The sequence below is a fragment of the Coloeus monedula genome (assembly GCF_965178545.1).
Source record: "Coloeus monedula genome assembly, chromosome: 1".
Taxonomy (NCBI): domain Eukaryota; kingdom Metazoa; phylum Chordata; class Aves; order Passeriformes; family Corvidae; genus Coloeus; species Coloeus monedula.
Genome location: NC_138781.1, coordinates 120,170,316 through 120,194,085, shown reverse-complemented (window position 1 = coordinate 120,194,085; position 23,770 = coordinate 120,170,316). Strand labels below are relative to the sequence as shown.

The following is a 23,770-nucleotide window of genomic DNA, read 5'->3' as shown; positions in this document are numbered from 1 at the left end:
CCTTTAAATACTGATGCAGAGCCAGCATGAGACTTCTTCCTTGCTGTAGCACTGTGGCAAAATGCAGTGATCCAAATTAGACAAAGTATCTTCATGAAATACCTTACACGAAGCATGGATATAACAGTAACAGTTTAGCACTTGCTGGGTCTGTAGTGACTGCATTGCAAACTTGCAATGAGTCATAATCATCCATACACACACAAACACTTTGGTCTCTTTAACTGTTTTGAAGAGTTGGATTTCATTCCTTAATGGGGAAAATAGATCCTCTTATTTTGTTATTCTACAGTTATTCTAGTTTTCTTGGACAGCACTAAAGTGTGCTTTAGTGCTTAGTTTCTGCTGCCTTCAGCTGCACTCAAAGCAGAGGAGAAGCAGCATTAATTTATCTTAGAAATTTTTACTCCTACACTCTTACCTCAGAAACAAGCTCAACAATGAGCTTGGGGACTTAATGTAAAAGTATTTCAGTGAGAGCACCATAGCCATGGCCTAGACACTTCTCACCTGTCTCCACTTCTGCTTGAAGAACTGCACAAAGGCCACTCTTCCCCTCCAAACTACAAGTGGGAGCAGAGAGCCCTCATCAGGAAAAGCTGGGTTCCTTCTGCACTTCCTGAAGCCTGTGTGAAGCCTGTGTGAGGATCCAAAAGGCCTAGAAAAGAGGGGGGACAGATACAAACCTCCAGGCAGAAGGTTTCTTCAAAATATCTTTGCAACAAAGAGCAATGGCAAGAAGATAAAAAATAAAATAAAATGACAACACCCAGAGGGTAGAGTCCCACCTCCAGATACAAACACACCCAGCTCTCTCTGAGCTGCAGCAAGCCAGAGCACTCACTGGGATTAACGTGTGAACCTTCATCCTGCAAAGAAAACCTGAAAAGGTTTCTCAGCATGGAGCGAGAAAGGTGGACTGGGGTTAACCCCTTGTGGTGCACCTGACCCTCTAGTTCCACCTGTGTTCAGATGCTTTTGCTTCTCAAGCATAGACAGCAGCTCCTGACCCCAGTGGCTTTCAGGCTATTCTTCTTGACCCTCTGGATGCTCAAAACCAGAGCAAGCACAGAAGTAGCACATGTGAAAGTTACAAAGAAATCCTGAACCCCGCTCCCACGGGTTGGGCTTGAACCTTGCAAGACTGCATTTTATAAAGATCTTTCTTCACAAATTCACAGCTTTTCCACATTTAAAGTTTTGTCAAAATTATTATAAAACATTTATTGACAGTAGCAATAAACAGAACAAATTTCTGTGATCAGAAATTAAAGCAGAAAATGGCTTTAAGTCATTTTTGACCAGCCAGCTGTACAAAAGCTTAAGCAAAGCAGCAGTCAGGGAGGTTGGGGTTGGAAGAATCCACATGGAGTTCAGGAGATGTCATGCCTTATTAGATCACCAAAATAAGCTGTTATTGTCTTCAGTTTGTTATTGAGAAAATTTTGTTCTATTTCAACTTTCCCTCCTGGTCCTGCTAAGGAAGCCACCTGAAAAACAAAGAACAAAAAGTAAACCAATCAATGCACAGGAAAAGAGGCAAAACCCCAAACCTTTTAATTCGCACAAACAATCATCCAAAAAAAAAAAATCTATCTCTGCTCTGTTAATACTGGTGGAAAATGTTCCTTGGCAGCTAATGACTCTGGATCCTCTTTTTATGTCTCCTTTTAATCACAGAGCGGTCTGTGGTTTGTGACTGAAAAACCCTCCTCACCCAAATCACGAAAATAAGAGGATTTCAGAAGCAAAGAGAAATACTCAGAACTTGACATGCTGTGCTGAGGCAAGAGATGCTAAACTCCAGTTTGCAGGGTACTTGGCATTTGAGGCACCCACATGTGGCAAAAAGCAAGCTGTAAACTGTGCTTGAAAGATGTCACATCCCAAATTTTGGGGGAAGAGTAAAATCAATTTTAGTAATTAGAAGCATAAAGGTTGCACTGAAGAGCGGCAGCATGGAGGGGAACAACGCAAACAAAACCAACCCCCAAGCAGGCAGAGAAACTCAAAAAAATGGTCACAGTTTGTTGTAGTTGCTATTGCAGCCAAAGAAAAAGTTGCTGTATGCACTGGAGTCGCAGGCAGTGCTGAGGGCAAGGCTGGGGCAGTGGTGCCTCTGCAGGCTGGGGCAGTGGTGCCTCTGCAGGCTGGGGGAGCCTGTCAGGCAGCGCTGGTCCCAGCTTTGTGTTTACAATCACTGGGGTGAGTGAGAATTTCACCGTTCATGCTCTGTTGACTGAGCCCGGTGCACACCTTTAATGCTCAATGATTACAGACAGACAACATTTCACAGCAGACTTTGCATTTTGGACTGGAGCATGCAATACTCTCCCCTCTTCTGTTCCTACTCAGCATGCCCTCTGAGGGTAACAGCTCACAGGCCATCAATTCCTCATCAGGAGAGACCGCAAAGTCAGAAGGACGAACAGACGAACACTAAAACTGAACATTGTCTGCTTTTTTCCCCTTCCACTGTGGACCCTGAGGACCTGTCCTGTGGGGGGGTCCATGCTCCACAGCCAGTTCTGCTCTGTGCCGCCATTCCCCCAGGCTGCTGCAGGAAAATTATTTCTATAGTTCCCCATGCAGGGAAACTTCCCAGGCATCCATAAAGCTATCAAGGTCTACAAGCCTGCAGTAGATTTTAACTGATCTTTAAACTGAGATGATATTAGCAGCTGAAACTTTAAGTTCAGACTCTGTTATTAACACTTCTAAAGCCCCTTGAGACTCGACTCTGTCGTGCAGAGTCAAGGTTTAAAAATAAACATGCTGAACTTCCTCTATTTTAATGTGAGCAAAAAACCAGCCTACTATCAAGACAAAATAACAGATTAATTTAAATTACACTTTGAACCTTTACTGACTTGCCCAGAAAACTGTCACACTTATCTAAATCAAACATTTACTTTTTTGCTTTGGTTTTATTTTCTCCCTTTTCTTTTTTTTTTTTTTTTTTGTTTCTGCAGACAAAAACAAAAGCGTGAGCAGTTTTTTCATTCTTCAACTTCTGGTGATAGGAAAAAACGCTCCATGTTCTTGTCAGAGAGGAACCTGCCACTTAAGTAAAAAACCAGAGGCTGGCTGACTTATAAATAGCACAAGAATCTGAAATTGGCAAGTGATCAGGAATGTTAATTTTACAACTTCTGTTCTTACTTGAAATCCAAAAAGCATTGTGGGGTGATCCGTAGTTTTTCTAGGAAGATGTTAACTTTTAATTTTTTACAAACAGAAGCTGGGATGTCCCTTCCAAAAAGCATTAAGAGGCTTTGCACTTTATAGCTGATGTCACTTAAACATTCTAAAATATTAATTGGATTAGTCAGTTTTATATAAGAATATTAAAATTACTGTCTTGGGGTCATGCACTCCTGCTTTCTGGGCACAGTTTGTGTCACTAGCATATCTAAGTATGACTAATGCATTGATATTAAACACTAGTGTTTACTAAATATTTCTCTTAGAAGACCAAGTAAAACAAGATACCCCTACACTGATGGGTGGTGTCTACCAAAGGACAGCTGAGAATGTACATATGCTGTGTCTGGTCTCTAAGTGTTAAACACAGGATAACTATGACTAATTTCAAAAAACGACTAAAATTATTTGATAAACTCAAAGGTGACAAAAATTGAAATAAACACATGGGAATAAGCTCTGCTGTGACAGATCTGGTACTATATGCTCTTTAACCCATTCACTATTCAGAGGAGTGAAATGCAAATTCTCTGTGACAATGCTTAGTTGTAAATTGCTGGAGGTTGCAAATTTAATTACGTAGGAGTTGCCAAGTTTTCCTCGGCAGGGCTCAGTCAGCCCTGATGGTGTAGTGAGAGAAGGCTGCCACACACCAAGCTTCAGAAGGGTGCCAGCCTGGCAGAGGGACACCCTCTAAAAATAACAGCAGATTGAGGAACGAGGCTTTGAGAAAAACAAAGGTGCTCAGCTATTTTCAGAGACACTGACAAACATCTGGTTTTGCAGTGCACTACAATGGTGAATACAGAAAGGCTTCTTAATTTCTTTTAAAAACTTGACTAGTCCAAACTTCCTTTATTTTGCATTTTCCCGTGTACATACAGTGATTCCCTGCTGGCAACTCTCCTTATCCTGGTTTATTCTTTAGCCCAAACCCATACTACTTGGGTGGACAGGTATTGCCTCCTTTGCTGTGCTGCTGTCCCTAGGCAGAGGTAAAGGCTGCAACTTCAGTTAACACCTCCCTGTATCCTTCTCACCTGGATGCTTCATCCTTCAGTTCAGTGACTACTGCTAAAAAGAGCCCACAGCTACAGATACAGCCAGAACACATCAAAAAAGTAGCCAACAGGTTTGGAAAGGAGATATCATAAAAGATGAATATATGAAAAGAGAAACAAACAGAAGATTACCTCAGGAGCACAAGTTGCTTGAGTTGCAAACTTCCTTTATATTCTTCAGGTGTATTTTTGAACCTGAAGGTTTTCCTGCTGGTCTTCCAGAGGCTTTTTGATTTTTTTAATCATACTGAAATTTCTTAAGTAAAGTAACTTCCTATCTGTTCCAGCCACCAACTAACATAACTGTGGACAAAAATTTTATCATTTTTTCTCCCCTCCTATTAAGTTTTCTGAGGTATGAGAAATGCAAGCTTTTTAACTTGATAGGCAGTCACACAAGGACACTGTGAATGAATTGATTTTATAGAATACTAATAAAATGAAGAATTCCCTCCCCCTTCACCCAGCCTAAAAGCTAAGGGGAACAAAACCCAACCTACTTGAAAAAGAAGGCAGTGATATTCTTTACACTGAACAGAATAAAATAAAATGCTCTCAGGCAGCATATTTGAAAATGGACAGGTATGCAGGTGAATTGTGCCACCATCACAGTGGTGCTGCCACCCTTTGACAGGCCAGACTTTTTTTTTTTTTAAACTTTGAGTGGGCAAACTACAATTCTGTATTCAAGCAGTATGGGCTTTAGGAAGACTGAAGTTCAGAAGTATCACTCTGGCTTGGCGTATGCTGTGGGTAACTTCTGGCTCTCTCTCTTTTATCAAGGACAGAGTGAGTTTAAAGTGGGCTGCCTAAAAACTGTTGTTATTAACACAATAGTCACAGCTGAAGTGTATGGAATTACATTCACTTAGAAATTATCAGCCTGCAAAACACATCAACCCACAGTCCTTCACCTGCCAACTCCCCTAATACTCAAGCCTCTTAAAAATACTATCAAATTAACCTCTGTTCATTTCCTGGCTGCTCAGTCCCTGCTTTGCTCATTGTTCTATTTACTCCTAAATAAAGACGACTCTGCTTGGCAGGCCCCATTTGGCTAAGTCTCCAGTTTAAAATCATAGCTAAAAGAGAATTCAAACAAATTAAGGTGTTTTTACCCATCTTTACACTCCCCTCATCGAGCAGTCATTTTTAACAACTGGACTTTCATAAACAGAAACACAGCAAGTGTTTTTCCATCCAGGCAACAGAGTTGCAGACAGAACAAGGACTCAATGTCTAACTCCAGATTTCCTCAAAATGATTGATGGAGATGAGGTGGGAACAAAGACAAGAAAAAAGAAAAGTAGCAGCACAATGTGTATTTTTTGTAGGACTATCAAGGTCCAGAACACTTCGCTTAATTCTAGGCTCACAAGAAACAAAAAGCCATTCCTGTATTCTGGCAGCATTTGAAATATAAGCCAAGTCTGAGACATCAACATTCAGGACAGCAAAAGCTCCAACAACAGTACAATTTCACAAAATGAGGCATAGCTACCACAAACACCAGTATGCCTGTCTTCAAAGAATGGTGAAGCTTTAAACAATCACTAAGGCACAATCCAGTACCTGAGCTGCTAACCATGCACAGGCAAGGTAAGTAATAAACTCCCAATTCCTCATTACTCCGTCTCCCAAACCTGGCTAGGCTAGGTAAAGATGCTGATGTGGTTATCTGTCTCACAACAGACCAGGTCACCAACATTTTAGGCTGACCAGTTTGTTGTGGGGAGCCATCATGCATCCTCACAACATTCTGACCACCAGTGAGAGACCACCAGTAAATGAGTACAACTTCTACAAAGAGATTAAAAGAATAGATTCCACTATTAGCAAGAAGGTTCTACAGCAACAAATCGCAGGTTCCTCCTTCTTTGCTGCAAATACGAAGGTACAGAAGTATTATGTGGTACAGAAAAGAGTCTGTGAGAGAGATTGGACTACCTGGGATGACTCCTTGTCCCAGAGGTTGAGTACACACTTCCCACCCCCCCCAATGAGGCAGAGCACAGCTTGCTAAACACTTCATAAATTACCTTTATGAACTGCATAACAGGCAGTAATAAACACACATTTTTTTAAATGTATGTGCACACATGTCTATATTATTATTAATTTTTGCTAATTATAAAGAATATTGTGAAAGAATTCAATTTAAAAACAGACCTGCACACATGACAAATTTTCTAACAAATACATGTTTGTAAACAAGGAGATCTGATGCAATTCAGGGAAATGCTTTTACATTTCTTGTAAATGAACCAACCATATTGCACTGGTTCGCTGCTCCCTCTTGAGGCAGAAGTACAGAAGTTCACTTCTCCTCGACCGAAACTCCGTTCTTTTAAGGGAATTCCAAGAATCCCATTTCTCTCTACAAGACCAACTCTACACAGAAGTGGCCGTGCCTGCAGAAGTAATAAGCGCTGTTTTTGGGATAAAATCATGTGGAACCAGCCTGGATATCTTGTCCCCCAAAAAGACAATGAACACTGAGTCCTCTGACACAGCTAGGTCAAGGTAAGCTACCACCTGCTTTCACTCCAGCAGCAGAAACCCTATATCCCTATTCTATGTTAGCTATCTAACAGTGACCTAATAGCTATCTTCCATTAAAAGCAGGTATTTTCCACTAAATTTGAACCACCTTAACTAACAGTTAAATGTATTTTTATTGCAAGGTTGCTTCTAACTGCTGGACTTCTGGGGTTTTTTTTTGTTTGTTTTGCTGGAGATTCACAGCCCTAGAAGTGTAGTGGAACTAAATCCAGAAACTTCATTCTTAAATACAGCCAGAGATTTTGGTAGCCAAACCCATAACCAGTCTCCTGTGGACCAGAGTAACCACCAAGGTCAGGTTTGGAATAGTCATGTTTTCCACACCTTTGTCAACACAGGATGAAGACATTTCCCTAAACAGTGTGCTAGATTCACATCCACTTTCCCCCTCTCAGATCATCAATCTTTAGGGTTTTTTTTCTTATACTGACAGATTTTCTAAAGAAAGGCATACAGAACTGATTTCTCCTCCTGAGCCCATAGCCTAGAACACCGAACAGACCTGAACCCAGGACTTCAGCCACCTACTTTTAACAACAAAACCATGGTTTTGAGCAGCAGTTGTTACTCTGCAGCCACCTGTGTAAAGCCAAACCCATGGACTTTACATCAACATCATTCAGAGCCAACTGCACCAAGATGTAGAGGTGGCAGGACACCTGGCCCAATCACATAGATAAGCTGAGCTCTTCTGCAGAAACAGCTGCAGGCCTGTGGGGAGTACTCTTGGATGCTTTTGTGGAAACACAAGCGAAATGCAGATGTGTTTGGCCATTTATAAATCCAGTAAAAAGTGCTCATGAATAGAGCAGGAAACTGCTAAGGTCACTCTTCATCATGGAAATTAAACATTTGATAAAAGGCAGTGGTAAGAAGTTGAAATTAGAGAAACTCTACCTAAAATTAAAGTCCCTGTTCAAAGATTCATAAGCCACTTTGACATTTCACCAGCCTGAAATGCAAAAAGGGATTGAATCATCACCTGCCAAACCAACAATCCTGTGCACAGCATGGGCTTAGAATGTGCTAATACTCAGGCCATGTGAATTTCAGCCTATTTCTCAAGCCAGCTGTTTGCCACCAACAATTCCCCAAGCCACCATATGGCTTGACACCCTGCCTGCTCTAAGTCAGACAGGGCTTTTGGAAAAGCAGGAAAAAGTCCTGGGAAGCCCTGTGGCATCTTGCAGGTGAGAAGAACTGCTCCCTTTTTTGCAAAAAAGCTACAAGACATGATTAACATAGAAAATACACAGAGGAAACTAAACCAGACACTCAGGGGAATTGTTAGTCATATAACTGCTTAAAAAAAAACCTTTCTACCAAAAATCCCTAATACAGAAAACCCCACACCAGCGCCACAAATTCTGTGTTTATCTTGAATCACTACAAAAGAAGCAACCCATATGGAACCACACACCTGTGTGGAGACCATCAGTACCACCCCTGGTGGTGTGACATTTATGCCTGATCTACTCATCAGTGAGAGCAGCACCTGCAGGCTACAATTTCCTGCAACTCCTTCATATACTGAAAGCCATGAAGGTCTGGGACTCACCAACTTATCAGACAGTGAGAGCTGGTTGAAATATGTTGGGTTTTGATATTTTTATAATGATGTATCTGTCTGGCAATTGGCTTTGAAACTTCTGCAAGAAACTCCAATTTGTTGCTTTAAGAAGAAACAGTGTCAAAACCATGGAAATAATCTACTCCCATTTCTAAATATACCAAAAGTACTGCAAACACAGAAATTACTTAACAGAAGGGTCAAATTAAAAAACCCCAAATACCCCACATTCAGCTCAACAGACTTAAAAGTCTTATGTATGTGCTTATAATATTTATGTTTTAAGTCAGCTGAGCATTTTGTTCACTACCAAGACCTCATCCAGTAACACACCTGGTTAATATCAGCATTCCGAGGCAGAAAATACACAATATTGTTGGTGATCTTCTTGGAGAGCCTGAAAATTTCAAATGTACAAGCCAGTAAAGGAAAAAACAAGAATGGGGAAGGAAAAGTTTCTTAATATTCATTCATTTTGAAAGTATGTCTCAGTTTCAGTTATTATGCAGTTAAATTATAGTTAGTCTTCTGAGTGTGTAGGATTCTCTTCTGAAATGCAGACATTATTATTGTCTAAATGCAGAAACTCTATTTCACCATTAGTGCCCTAGAAAGTAGAAAAAAGCCCCCAACACTCACTTTTTATGAAAATTTAACCGAACTACAGAGAAGTGTTTGAGAAATTTGAATGTAGTTTGTGGCTAATACATTTGGTTTACTTTTTTTTTAATCCATTTTGTGGAATCTCTCACACATGCATACAAAGATTTTCTTACTTTTACAGATATGGCTACATTTTAGGAAAAAAGGGGAACAAATTAGATTATTCTTGGACAAAAGAAACCCCACACTTCACATATGATGAAACTATTATGTTAATACCTTCACAGATGAATGAGTGCTCAATATCACTGTTAATAAACTAGTATGGAATTCTATATATTAATTAAAATAGTTACTATTTTCCTTGCACTCTTCTGTGATTTCTCAAGTCATTGGCAGGTGCTATGACTGAGACAGCTTTAGTAAGATATTTTAAATAAGATATTTCCTTTATAAATCAGTTAAAAAGTGGAATTAATGACAAGGTCATAGCTCACACAACCAGTTATTGTCCCTCTATATATATACACCACATGCCTATTTGATTACTTTGGGGTATTTTAATAAAATAATATAAAGGAATTAAAACTGCTAAATCAATGCTTTAACTTGAGAAGCTACTCAATTCTCTAACAGACTTTTTGCTTTCAGGAATAACTCATCACTGGAGTTTCTGGTAATAAAAAAAAAAATATTTAAATTTAGGTGGGAAGAGGACTAAACAAATGGGTTGCACCTGGAACTCCAGCTGCCACCCATACCATCCACAGTCAGCCAACTGGGAACGCAAACCCCACGGGAAGAGAGGGAGGAGAGGAAAGAGATAACCCCACCACAAGGCATGACTTGGGAAGGATATCCGTCTGGGCAAATCATGGTGTGGATGTCGAAGATTTCGGCGGTGGCGTAGTCGGGCCCGCCCCAGGGCGGGCTGAGGAACACCGCGTCCGCGCGCAGGCCGGCCGCCAGCGCCATGAAGTCCCCGCAGAGGAAGTCGATGTGCTCGGCCACGCCGTACACCTCCGCGTTGTGCCGCGCCAGCCGCAGCTTCTCGGGGTCGATGTCGACGGCGATCACTGCCCACGAGAGATGGCGAACACAGGGATTAACGGGAACCGGGAACGCCACCTGACCGCCGGCAGCTCACCGCAGCCGGACACCGACTGCTGTGACAAGCCCGCAGCTTGGCTCAAGGACTGGACACGGCACTGTCTGCCTAAGAGAAGTCTTTCTTGCGGCAGGTTTGGCAGGAGCCTGACAACTTTAATGAAGTCAATTAGAAACTCTCTCCTTGCCTTCGTTAAAGAGAAACATTTATCTGTGGCTGGCCACATAGTTCTGAAAATTGAGTTTAAAAAACTCCAACACAGCCCAAGAGAGACAGATGATACAAGAATAGTACATAATAAGAGAAATTAAAATTTAGCCAGGAAATACAAAAAGCCAAGTGAGATTTATAGATTGGATCATAGCTTACCAAATTTAATGCAGTAGAAAAACTACTGTTTTTCTTGCTCAAACATTACTCAGAAGAGTTAGATCAACTGGTATGAGTATCTAGCAGGAAATGTTTTTACAGAAAGTACTCTCAACATTTATCTACACTTTCATTAGCTGGCATTAGACTAACATGAAGTCCTCATTACTTTTCTGTACTTGGTTCTGCTGAATCTGCAGGCGATTCCATTCAAGTGTTTTAAGTACTATTCACATGTAACCTGGTTTTGAGTACACAGACTTCAAGTAACAACTGGAAAGCAGCAGCTTTGACAGAAGCCCACTTTTACCAGTGATCTCCAGAGCATCTGACAGACTACACATTATGCCACACAAAAATAATCTTGACTACAACACAAATTCAACTGTGACTTAAAATAGAAAAAGTAGTTCTATTGATCCTTTTTCAAAACAGAGAGGTCATATTGTGAGTCTGATGAAGCAAAACAGCTGCTGTTGCTACAGAAGCACTGAAAAAGAAAACAAAGCAACAAACAGAGCACATACCCAAATGTTTTTAGGAAAAAGACAGAAGAAACAAACGAATGCACTGTATACAACACCTACTTACCTCTTTTTGAGGTCAGTGCAAACTGAATAGCGTTCCCTCCAACCCCGCAGAACGCATCCACTATGATGTCGCAGTTGAATGACTGACTAACGCGGACAGCAATGTGCTCAGCTATTTTCTCAGGAGTAACAGAAAACCAACCCTCTGCAAAGGAAGAGGAAGAAATGTATTTTCACCTCTTATTTCAAGGTCATCTCATTTAAAAACAAACAACCAAGCTCCACATAAAACTGAAGGTTTAGCATTAATCCCAAGAATTTTGGCTTAGTGCATTCGACCAGGAAACACTGGCTTTGAAGATGATAAACTCTGCTCAGTCCAGAGATTTGCTAAGCAAACAAAGTCTCACTGAAGCAAACTGATATGCCTTGATCTCAGTACATGCTTTGTTGAACTGACCGCTGAGGATTCTAGTTTATCAAGGGGAAGTCCACAGGCACAGCTATGGAAAAATTTTTACATCATGATTATGCTGTGTAGCAAATAAAACCAGAAATGTATTCTCTCTTATCCAACATTTTATTTTCTTCACCGTAATGTCTGGTCTGCCAATTAATCTGCAAGTTTATGAAGCAAAGCATTAGAAATGGAAGGCTTAAAAACCCAACAAACAAAAAATACCTAGTAATCCTAATTCCTCTTTTACCTATAAATTTATGATTTGAAGTGGTTTCCAAGTAAATACGGAAAAAAAGTCGCTTTGCAAGTGACTGCTGCAAGTCAGATAAAAACAGAATGAAACTAGATCCATCAGCATACTCGGAAGTTTCACAAAATTATTTTATAAAATATAGAAATAGAAAAATATCACTGAGTTTCTGAAAACTTCCTGACAAAGTATGATTTGGGCCCAGGCAAGATCATCAGCAAATGTAAGGATGCTGATGTCTAATGCAGACAGGAGTGTCCCACACTAAAAGCACTTGTGAAGTCCAAGACTTCCATTCACCTGCCTGCTGAGGGGTGGATGGAATTGATCCATGGGTGCAAACACACATTCAGTAGTGTTCCTCCTTTAAGAAAATTTGTAATAAACTGCAAGAAGGGCCACAGGTTTGGATACATCCTGTACTACCAAGGCAGCACACTTGGTACTGAACACACCTCTGTCCAGTTTAATTCCTTCATCAAATCGAGAGAAGAGCCGGTAGCGCTGTGCCCAGTACTTGACCAGCTCTGGATCAGCAGCAATCTCAGGAGGTATAGTTCTCAGTGCATTTTTATTCCTTCTTCTTCTTTTCTTCTCCTTGTTCTTCACAGTAATTTTTTCATCTACAGCTGGAAGACACTGCAAAAGTTAACAGTCACTGTTCTTGTAGGCTAGGAATGTAATTGGTAGGTGAGTGTTAAAATTTAAAAACACTGCTATAAATGTTCTTTATTGCTGTTTGCCAGATGATTAAGATTAGTGGCTTTAAATTAAAAAAGAGCATCCTGTATTTCAATGGATTAGTCACGGTCCTAAAAATTATAACAGTTCACCCATTATTTAAGAGCCTTAATCTTCAACTGAAGACAATGAACTCTACATAAGGAGCAAACAAGTGGATCAGACACCAATCTAATGCCCCTATATCAGTTATGAATAAAAACCAATCTAGACAAGAGTTTTACAGTAGGAATAGGAATCTAACGTAACTGAACTACTGTAGGAAGGACTAAATTATATATAAAAACCTGTATAATCCTTCTTTCCTTTGTTTAATGTTAAATACAGAAGTTCATAATACTGATTGTTTTTAAGCTAGAAAATAATTTTAACAACACATGCTCCCCAGAGCTCAGCAATGTGCATTTGAACCCAAAACCTGGTGGTCTGTGCAGCTACCTAAGGTTAATCACCATCATCCTTGCAGAGGAAAAAAAGGTGTGAATGGAAAACCTTAGACCATGTCGAGGATAAACAATGACTGTTCATCTATAAAGAAATACTGTCAACATTAAAGACAAGACCTGGGATTCTGGCATTCCAGGAATGAGCTAATTCTACTAGCACAGCTCTCAATCGCTTTCGTTACTCCTTAGACCTAATGAGTCTGTTTGAATTAACAAAATAAATGAGTAGTGCATGACACAGTAACTTGGGAAGGCAGTATTAAGTCCACTGCCAATTCCTTTTATCAGTTTGTAGGAAACTGATTTACCTTGGCTGACATCCTCCGTGTCTGGCTGGAGATAATCGGGAACATCCAGAGGGACAAGCTGCCGCCCACCGCTGTGCTCTGGCCTCCCTGCCCCCTGCTCATCAGGGCCACTCGCTGCAGTGTCCTGCACCTCCCCCTCAAGGTTACTCCCTCCAGGTTCTGTGCAGGCCACACTGGAAGAGGGTGGCTCTTGGATTTCAGTGTCCAGCGTCACACTCTGTGTGGCAGCAACGCCTTCCTGACCCTCTGAGTCGCTGCTGCTCACAGACAATGCCTCTGCTTTACCCTGAGGGGTGGCTGGCTGGGACGTGTCTTCCTCCTCAGGTTTACTAACCTGCTTCAGGAACATTTCCACCTGCAATTGTCAAATACCACAGATGATCAGATGGTGATCTGTTACTCAGAGCACAGTTTTAAAAGCCTTACAGTTCAAAAGCACCTGCCACTGCAGGCTCTCTCTACCACATGTATTTTGAAAACAGTAAAATATCCAGACTCAAAACATTCAAGAAGTCCCTTTTTAAAGCTCCCTTTTTAAAATGTTTGGAAACAAGTTGTCTTTGGGAACTGGATGCCAGCTACCTCCAAAAGAGAAACAAAAACCCAACCAACCAACCAAAAAAATCAACGGATAAATACAATAAATAATTCTTGTATAATACCTAAATAGTCACACTTGCCACAGCCCAGGTGACCAAGTCTACTACTTCACAACTATCTTTATCTGCATTCAGGTATGTACTCTGCCTCTCAGAGTTTTTTAGCATAAACAGGTAAAATTACCTTCACACATTAGTTGCCTTCCCTTCAAGATGTACCAGATGGTGCACGTGGTAAAGGGTTCTACTGCACAGCAGAGAGCTTGACAAAAGCTCCTAACCAACACACAGATGTCACTCCAAACTCCTCAAAGGCACATGTAGATGCTCCCTTTTACATTATGGTTGCTCTGAATGGCTCTAGACCTGGAGCAGTTCCTTACCTGAAAGTCTGAGGAAATGTGTAACTTTTTTTTTCTTCACAGAGTTAAAGTTGCCCTTGAACTATACTGGCCCCAGGTAGAAGACAAAAATTTATCAAAAATTATAGCAGTGGCACCGGAGTCCAATGTAACATGTATGGTCACTATCAGAAAACAGTGCTTTACACCTGGGTTTTGGGGAATGCCAAGCATCCCGGGAGAAGGTGAAGTAACATTAAAATCTGTCCCCTCAGATTCTCAAAAAGACTCAAGTGAAGTCTCCAACAAATGTTTCTACTTCTTACTAATTTCTGAATTTAAAAAAAAGGATAAAGTTACAGGTAAAAATAAATGCAGGTAGAGGTACACGCAAACCCCTTTAAAAATTACCAAAAACATGGAGTTACATGAAATACACTAATCTACACAATGATTTTCTGTTACTGCTGAAATGCCAGTATTAACAACTGGCCTCAAGTGCAATTTAAAATCAGACACACTTTTAGTAACAGTAGAAACCTACACACATCTCTAGAACTATGTGCAGCCAGATGTTAGGAATGACTTTCGCATAACTTGGCCATTTAAGCTCACATTTCTCTTGACAGGGCCCACCAGTGCCTTTCCACAGCCATCCTAACTTAAATACTCTTCACATAGGGGGGAGGCAGGGAGGAGGGGGAGAAAACAAGGAGGAAAAAAAAAAAGAGGAGCAGTGGACTGACATTTGAAAATGCCATGTACTTTGGGCAATTAACTTTTTTTTCAACTTCATAATACAACATCAGCTAAGGGAGCAGATAAATCTATGAATTATAACAGTGTTAATGACTAAACCTACCTTCTTCAAAGTTTTGCTTTTTTTGCATATCATTTCAGATTCCTCTGTAAAGAAGATGTGTGTGTTTTTGCTCTTCCTTGGTTTACGCATATCCAAGAATTTGGACTTGAGTTTTGCTTTTTTCTCCAAGTACTGCACACTTCGGTGGGTGAAATCTGGAATTCCACCATATCTGAAAATAAATAGATAGAAAGATAGATAAGGACTTTTTCCAGTCTAGAAGCTTTAACATAAATGTTGATGTCTACAAAAAATGATTTAGGCTTAAGTGGATTTTAATTGCTCCACTTAAAATATGTCACTGGATGTAGCTGCAAAACAATGTACCTTCACAAAAATTTTATTTGAAAATGTTTAACCTAATTAGTTTTAGATTTTTTTTTCTGATAGTTGTATAACTTTAGATGAAAACAATTTCCCAGGCCAGCCTGAAGAATAGGAAATGAAAAAAATATCTTGATTAGCAGAATAGAAGATCATTTTGGTGGCTGTTGAGAACCCCCAAAACAGCTACTTTTACGTTCTAGCAAATGCAACAAAAAACCCAGCCAACTAAAAAAAAATTCACTGAACAACACCGTGGCAACACTTTACTAGTATGGCAACATTTTACTTAAAACCCATGATCTCAGCTCACAGAACTACAAACTGAGAGGACCACTGATTGTCAGAGCCTTTAAGCTCAAATTTAAGTAGCTGACCAGCAACTTCACATTTATACAACTGCAAGCACCTTATGTGTTACACTTCTGCATCAAAGCAGTTTTCTTTAATTATGCTCTGTAACTCTGCATCTCTCCCTAGTTCAAGGATGACAGTTTTAGTAAGAGCAGAGACTAACTCTGGGAATCAGCTTCAAAAGTTTAACAAAAAGGAAATGGAGATGAATGGTCTATTTCCATAATAACAAGAGAGCTGACTTGCTATGAAAAACCCCACAGTTCCTCGTAAGTAATTACTTTTGTCCTGTGCCACACTTGAAACCCAACACAGAGCAGGTTTCCTCAGGATCTTCCATGGGGTTCTCATCCACATCCAGCTCATGGCTAGGAAAGAACACAGATGACAAAGTCACTTACTGTGAAAAAACCAATCATTTTACAGCTATACCACTAAAAATCTTACATATTGAAAACATCTGAATGTGGGCTTCAAGTATGTTCCTCCACAAACTGCTGAAACCAAACCAAGCAGATAACACCACTCTGTTCATGTGCATGAATTTTTGGGTTGGTTTGGTTTTTTACACAATTCTACTGAGCAATGCCCTTCCACTATGGTTATAATATTCCAGTTATTCTGAATGACCTCTTAAAATATTTAACATCAAGCCCTACATGATGAAGACAGTGTTTGCTCACCCTATTTCCAAATTACCTTCATCATCTCTCATGTTATCTATATTATTATCTATTACTGATGCTGTGACAACAGCAAAATACTAGAACAAAACCAAAGCTGTATGATTAGGAGGTAACAATTCCACCCACTCCTTCACATTTGAGTTTGCAAATTTATTGGAGAGGAAGAAACATCTCACTATCTTTGAGACTATATATTTTTAGAGAAGAAAGAAAAAGACTGTGACAAGGCAGATATTGGCTATTTTCTGACTGCCATAGCTCTGAGAATTTTACTGCCAGCGTTCAATTCAGTTGAACAATGCAAATTATTTACTGTCATTCTGGGATTGTCTATACTAATTAGACCTAAATAAGCAAGCTGCCCTATGCAATTTAACAATCTTGTATACTTCAGTGGCACAAGAATAGTATCATCACCTTGTACAGTCATCAAGGCCATACATTGTTTTCATAAAGCAATGGAAGAGAGGAAATATCCACTGCTTGTTATGAGGCAAAGCAATAAGCAGTGATGGAAGACTATGTGGTTTTGTACTGACATTTTAACTCACACCCTCAATCAAAGGTATAGTTAGTATAAATCAGAAGGCTCCTGGACCTGGACTTCATGAGAAAAAAGCTCATGTAAATTTCATGACTTGCCTTCTCTTGACTTTGACATGTCTGTATTCAGGAGGCTCTTCATCCTCATCTTCATCTTGGTCATGAAGCAGCAACTGCTCTTTTTCATTTGAATTAGAGCTGCATGGCTCCTGCACACCTAAAAAAAGATACATCGTATTTTCCTTCTGCATAAATCAATTCTTTATCTTCCTGTCCCTACAGTACCCCTGCAGCTACAGCTAGTTACTGTGCCAAACACACATCTTTACCTGTCTTTGTTTGAGAGACAACATACTAATAAAGCTTCCAGTATTACACTGTAGTGTTAACAATCTTATCCAGGACCAACTTCAAATTATCTCATCTCTCCAAGAAAAATAAAATGCCTACAAGTTACAAAATTTGAAAGAGTTTCCTCCTTGTGCATAAAGTTTTGTTTCCATCTCATTAGCTATGCAAAGATATTCCCACAGATTTAATAAGAGAAGATTTAAATACTCCTCTCACTTCTTTTTGGAAAGGAGATTTTCTTTTCACCTCTCCCATTCCAGCTCTACTGCAGAATCAAGATGGGACCACATCTGCTTCTTCCTCTCTTAGAAAGTCACTAGCAGCAGACTCAAGAGTCTCAGCTGCAATATCAAGACTAAGATAAATAATTAAATATGTACTAACAGTGATCTCTCACCAATTTCTGTAGTACATTTGAAGATTTATGAAGTACATGTTCTGTTAATATTACTTCTGCCTGAAGAACACGTTCATTATACAGGTTAGAGATGAGAAATCATCCAAAGAAGCAGAGGGAAGAAAAAGCAATCAAGTATGCAATCATTCCACAAAATACCTAATCAACTTTTTAAAATAACACAGACATGCGCTTGAGAATTCTGATAACCAACTTTATGTGATTTTGAATTACCTGACTGGTTAACACTTTTATTTTCACAAGATGCTCTCCTTTTCCTGCTTCCTCCATCACAGGGCTCCTTCTGGCTTCCACTGTCAGACGAACTCTGTTCCTCAGGACCACTGTGGGCTACAGTTAGAGCAGCACTGCTCTGTTCCACTTCCTCCAAATTCAGATTTAAATTACAAATCCCAGAGATTATTTCACTGTGGGGCTCAGCACTTGAAGGGAGTCTTTCCTCACTTTTGGTGTTGGAGGGAGACAGGTTCAAGCTCAGCACTTCACTGTGCTCAGGTCCTGGGCTAACCAAGTCCATTTCTCTCAAAGGACCAGTCTCCTGTGTAACCCCATTAACTTCCACCTTGTCACCATGTGAGCTCTCAGTAGTCCATCCTTGACTTGTCCAGTACTGAAACTGTTCCCAATAATACCAGTACAGTTCACTATAATGCTGCTCCCATTCTTCCTTAGTATCTGGACTATTCCAAGGCTCAGAGGCTGTGATGCCCTCAGACAATGAGACCTCTTGGTGCTTTTTCAACCAACTTTGCCATAGAAGGCCCTCTCCGTACTCGCTCCAATACTTCTCCCATTTTTCCTTAAGTTCACTGGGTAAAGTCTCACTTGCAAGGCTTTCTGAACTTTCACAGTTCCCTTCAAGTAAAGCTTGAGGTTTGCTGCTCATCTCACACTGCTCTGTAGCTAGGGCCAGCTCACCAGAAATGGACTGGGTACAACCACCACAAGTTTCATCCTGGCATTCCTGCCCCATTTTATCCTCATATTTTTGCTGTAATTCTTTTTTCTTCTTCTTTTTCTTTTTCATAATCTTCATGTTATTTTTCTTTCTGTAATTTTCTGTTGCCTAAAAGATAATGGAAGAACACAGTTAGAAGTCCACAATGTATATACAGTCTTGTCCTCTCTCGATCACACTTCTGTTTCCATTGGAACCCTCCCTCTCACTGCAACCCTGCTGTTAGCTTTCTCCCCAAAAAAGCTGTAGTTTCTGGGTCTGATAGGGCCCTGCTACATAACCTCGACTGACACTTCTGAGGAAGTTGTGAGAAAGAGCAGTAAGAAAGTCTATAGAAACACATACAAAAAAGCAGAATGGTAGACAGAAGTGGGGCTGCTGAAAGGGAAGTCATTAGTAGCTCAAAGCTTCAAAAGGAAAGACAAGAAACACTATAAAATCCTAAAGGGTCAGGAATAGAAGGGTCACAGGGTTGAGCTCAACAGCAAAGCAGTATCTTGGTAACATCAAGGATCTGTTTTATGGGGCTGTGGAGGCTGACCCTTACTTTCACCTGGTATCTGCCTGACCAGCAAACACGGTTCAGTGTCTTATTAGGATAGTGAACATAATGCTCAACCTCATAGAATGTTAAATCCTTGCTATCTTTGGGTGCTGTACACAAAAAAAAGCATTATTTTATACTCAAAGCCCCTGCAAATCCTGCAGCTGTATCTCTGTATGTCTTGAAGACACTGACCCAAAAGAGTGGAGCAATATCCTTTCCATCCCATACTAATCTCCAAGGTGGCTAACAAATACAAGGAAACAACAACCTTCTGCCCAAATCCTGCAATGATTGTATTGCACAAATGAAAGGCAGCTCTTTCATTTATGTAATACAATTGTTTCACTCACTACAACAAACTTGGCTACTACAGTTGTCTGGTGGAACAGAAGACAGAAACCTGTTCCTGAAAGGAAGACTAAGGTAACTTGTTGGTTTCACCAGTTACAACCTGCTTGCTTCAGAGGGGCTTCCTGTGATGGCAAAATTCACATGGGCAAGACACTGTAAATGTACAGATATTACTCCAAATGGCCCATCAGCTGCAATCCTTACTTTTGTTACACTGACAAAAGCATAAGGTGGACTATGAAGAAGTTAGAACTGAAGAACTGGCATTGATCTTTCATCCATATCCTTCATAATGTCATGTTAGTACACACAGTCCAAAGCACAATGCTTAGCAGTAATCTAATAAGAAAATGCATTATTTTCCCATTCAACTTATTTGCATAGTACTAGATAGCAACAAAAATTGCACACAGACTTTGGGCTTGAAGTTGGATATCTGTATGGTCTATTTACAAGTTATCAATTAAAATCACATACAAGTTTCTCCTATTTATTTACAAATTAATCAGGTCAGAACCATGCAGTGCTCTGCACAAAAGTACTGTCTCACTGTCGGGGAGGTCTGTACACCATGAAGTGGATGCTGTGAATATTGCACTGTCTTTTTATTTGTGAAAACTGCAGGCCTCTTCTAAAGCCCAGATCCTCCCTACTGTGGAAAGCAGAGCACCAAAGCCTCACTCCTGCCTTTTGGAACAGCCTGGCTTTATCAGCTGCAAGGGGGATTTGAAAAACTAGCTTTTTACATTAGTTTTTACAAAGCTAAATGCTTAAAACAGACAGTGTGAAAATGCACGCTCAGACTGGACTGTACTAGTTGTCCTGATGTGCAGCATCAGCTTTACCACGGCTCTTTTAAATCAGGTCTCTCTAGTCACAAGAGCAGTATAGCTGTGGAAGCATAAAGCACAGCCTTGACCCTGTTTAGTTCACCTGGCAGGTGGGTTTTACAACCTGGACAGACCAAGGTGCTGTGTGCTGTTACCAGGATGCAATGCAGGCAGCTTCAAGGCAGCTCAGATACATTTCCATGAACTGCCATCTCAGAATAACTGAGAGGAAGCACATCCCTAGGTCTGGAAACACTACACAAACAGAACAAATAAAGCAAGTAAAGATTTACCACGAAGTCCCTGTGGGCTGACTGCCCACCAAACTGAAGAGGCAATCCCATGCTCTTCATAAGCTCAGCTTCTGAGTCTAGTTCAACTTCTTCCACGCCCAGGGCATGATTAGTATCCACCTTTAATCTCCCATTGGGATAACGGTTCTCCTCCTCAGATGCTTGTTCTTCCCCTGTTAATAAGTTATATTACATGAATATAATCTGGTTCTGACACCTCAATGCCACAGCATGGCATACAAAAAATAGCAGAACTGCTTCTTATGCTTCCTTTCTCGTTTAAAAATCTTCCTCATGAATACCTCAGTTTCTGCATAACTATCAGTAGGAATCAAAATGTAACTTTGACCGCCAAAACACTGGACTGGGTCTGTCTGGAAAGGCATTAACATTCTCCATAGCAGCCTCTATGGCGTTGTGTTTGGGATCTGTGGCTGAAACAGTGTGGATAGCACTCTGATGTTTTGGCTGCTGCTGAGCAGTACTTGCACAGCCTTCTCTCTGCCTGACTCTGCCCCCCCCAGCAAGCTTGCACTTCTATCAAATTGCTAAGCAACAACATCTGTGTATAAAATTACAAATATTATTGAGAAAGTAGGAGCTGTATATGGATGGAAATTATGAAATCAGAAGCTCTTGATTCAGTTGATAATACTGAAACATTCAAGGTTTTTGGCTTGGTTGTTCAGGATATATTCACTGCCAAATTATCACATAACACACTTTCCATTTTTAACTAATTATTCTCGCCACAAATCACTCATATATGCACAAAAACATGGTTTACAATCTCCTTCTTTCACTCCTCTCACATTGCCTCCATCTAATCTGTGCTATTATCAGCTTCTGTTTCTGTTCAGAATTCCTTCCAAATCAAGCTGTTGGATCTACCAACACAGCAATGATAAAAAGAAATACCAAAAGGATTATGTTCAGGTAGGCAAACTTGAGGAATTCTGGAGGATGGAGTAAGGGAGTGGTGTTGAATGTGTTAAGAGTATATACCATGATAATTCCTAGATTACAAGCATGCCATGTGAGAGACTCTAGTCCTTGTCATATGATTCACTGTATATATGAGAAACATAATTGTCCCCATCAGTGCTATTGCTTCTTCTCTACTTCTGGCTCAGCAGATTACCTAGCAACAGCTGATGTCCTAGGCTGGGGTAGACACAGAAGGAGACAAACATCTAGGATCCACAGACCCTCCATTATGCAATTAATTTTGGGCTAAGTTGAAATAATGATTTAAGACCAGGTCAGGGATCTGTGATATAATCTGCTCCATGCACCAGGTGAATGTTATGTGAGGTGGTAAAGTCTACCTGGACAGGAATGAGCACTGTACCTGGTTTGACACAAACTTCTGCATCAAGATTATGATAACCTGAAAGCTATGCAAGTGTTATTATTCACATCTATCCCCATAACAAAAGTACTGAAAAACAACACAGAAACAGGAACAACTTAAATAACCACACATAACTCACTTTAAGAATGACTGCACATCACATTGCATAGTACACTGTATTACCTTACCTGTACTGTCATTGCCATCTTTGACATAAAATCCTTTTAATCCCAGTTTATATAATTTTCGATCTCTGTAAAAATAAAGACAGACACCGATGCAGAAAGTCACCATAGAAACATTTTTTTTTTACAGTAAAAACAATCATTCAGTGGAAAAAACCTCCCCAGGGATGCAATAAGACCCCCACCACTGGACGTTTCAAGATGAAACTGGATGGGGTACTTAAACTCTTCTAGGCTCCGTTCCCGTGAAAGGCTGGACCAAGTGACCTTTCCAGGTCCCTTCCCACACGGGCTGCCCTGTGACTCCAGACACGCGAAGCAAATAAAAAGAAACAACATCTGGAGAAGGCAACGCTTTAATTAAAGCCTGACGGGAAAGGCCATAGGAGCGACGTTCAGAAAACGCTGCAGCTACGCGGAACACCCCGGAACTAAATTTTCTGGTCCTCCTCTCGTTGTGAAACCGGCTGTTCCCCCGCGGAGGGGAGCGGGAAGGGGGCGGGAGGACGCGCTGAGCTCCGGCTCCGGCAGGGCGCTGGCTCCGGCCAGCGGGATCGGTGTCTGGGGGCTCCTCTCACCCTTTTCTGCTCCCCCCCACCAGTGACAAACACGGCCTATCGGGGTCCTTTTGTGCACACTCCCGCAAAACCGCTCTCCCCTTGCAGCCCCTCGGCCGCAGCAGCGCGGCCCTTCCCGCACGTCCCAGCGGGACGCTGCCCCGGCCGCGGGCACAGGGACACGCGGGGCGCGCCCGGCGCTACTCACTCGACGAAGGCGCGGGAGCAGAGGCAGAGGATGCCGCCGGCCGGCCCCGCCCGCAGCAGCAGCTCGGCCACCAGCCTCGGGCCCGGGTCCTGCACCATCCCTGCGGGAAGCTCCCCACGCCGGGCCCGAGGCCGTGGCCGCCTTCCGCCGGAACTGCCGCCCGCGCCCGCCCCGCTGCGGCCGGGAGGGCGCCGAGGGGATTCGGCTGTCTGCGCTTTCAGTGGTGCCCCACGAGGAGTATTTGCGTGTTGATGGGGTTCAGAGTAGGTAGAAAGGAGGGGGGAAAAGGCATCGCAAGTAAAATCCGCAACAAAAGGTGCAGCAGCCAAAATCTCGTAAAACGGGGAGTGGGAAACAGAAGTGGAAACCCTGAGCAAGGCATTTTTGGAGTAGTGACTGGAGCAGAATCATAGAATCACAGAACGGTTTGGGTTGGAGGGGACCTTAAAATCACCTTGTACCAATCCCACTGCCATGGGTAGGGACACCTTCCACTAAAGCAGTTTGCTCAAAGCCCGATCTGGCTTGGCCTGGAACACTTCCAGGGATGGCGCATCCACAACTTCTCTGGGAAACCCCAGCGCCTCACCACTCTCACAGTAAAGATTTAACATGAGGGCTTAAAGCGGTGAGAGAATGGAGACAGGATGGGCAGAGAGAGTCAGAATGGAAACAAAGCCTGGTGAGAAAAAGGGCCTGGGAGGAGGCAGGGTGAGGCAGGAAGGTTGGAATGAGGCCCTGGAGGCAGAGGTTGGGGTGGGGAGGGAGGAAACCACTGGGTAGCAGCCATGTGTGAT

The 23,770-nt window shown here is 41.5% G+C and overlaps 1 protein-coding gene across 1 annotated transcript; it reads right to left on the bottom strand.

The window, feature by feature from the left end:
* Window positions 1–1,203: 1,203 nt before the first annotated feature.
* On the bottom strand, window positions 1,204–23,109 carry TGS1 (trimethylguanosine synthase 1). The gene is made up of 13 exons (XM_082295979.1): window positions 22,974–23,109; window positions 22,212–22,276; window positions 20,670–20,842; window positions 17,904–18,756; window positions 17,021–17,138; window positions 15,974–16,060; window positions 15,015–15,186; window positions 13,213–13,567; window positions 12,173–12,346; window positions 11,069–11,212; window positions 9,860–10,076; window positions 8,731–8,809; window positions 1,204–1,490 (listed from the first exon to the last, which is right to left on the bottom strand). Exons 1-13 carry the CDS (start codon window positions 23,069–23,071, stop codon window positions 1,374–1,376), a joined length of 2,652 nt encoding a protein of 883 aa, XP_082152105.1. The 5' UTR covers window positions 23,072–23,109; the 3' UTR covers window positions 1,204–1,373.
* Between the last annotated feature and the right edge of the window lie 661 nt (window positions 23,110–23,770).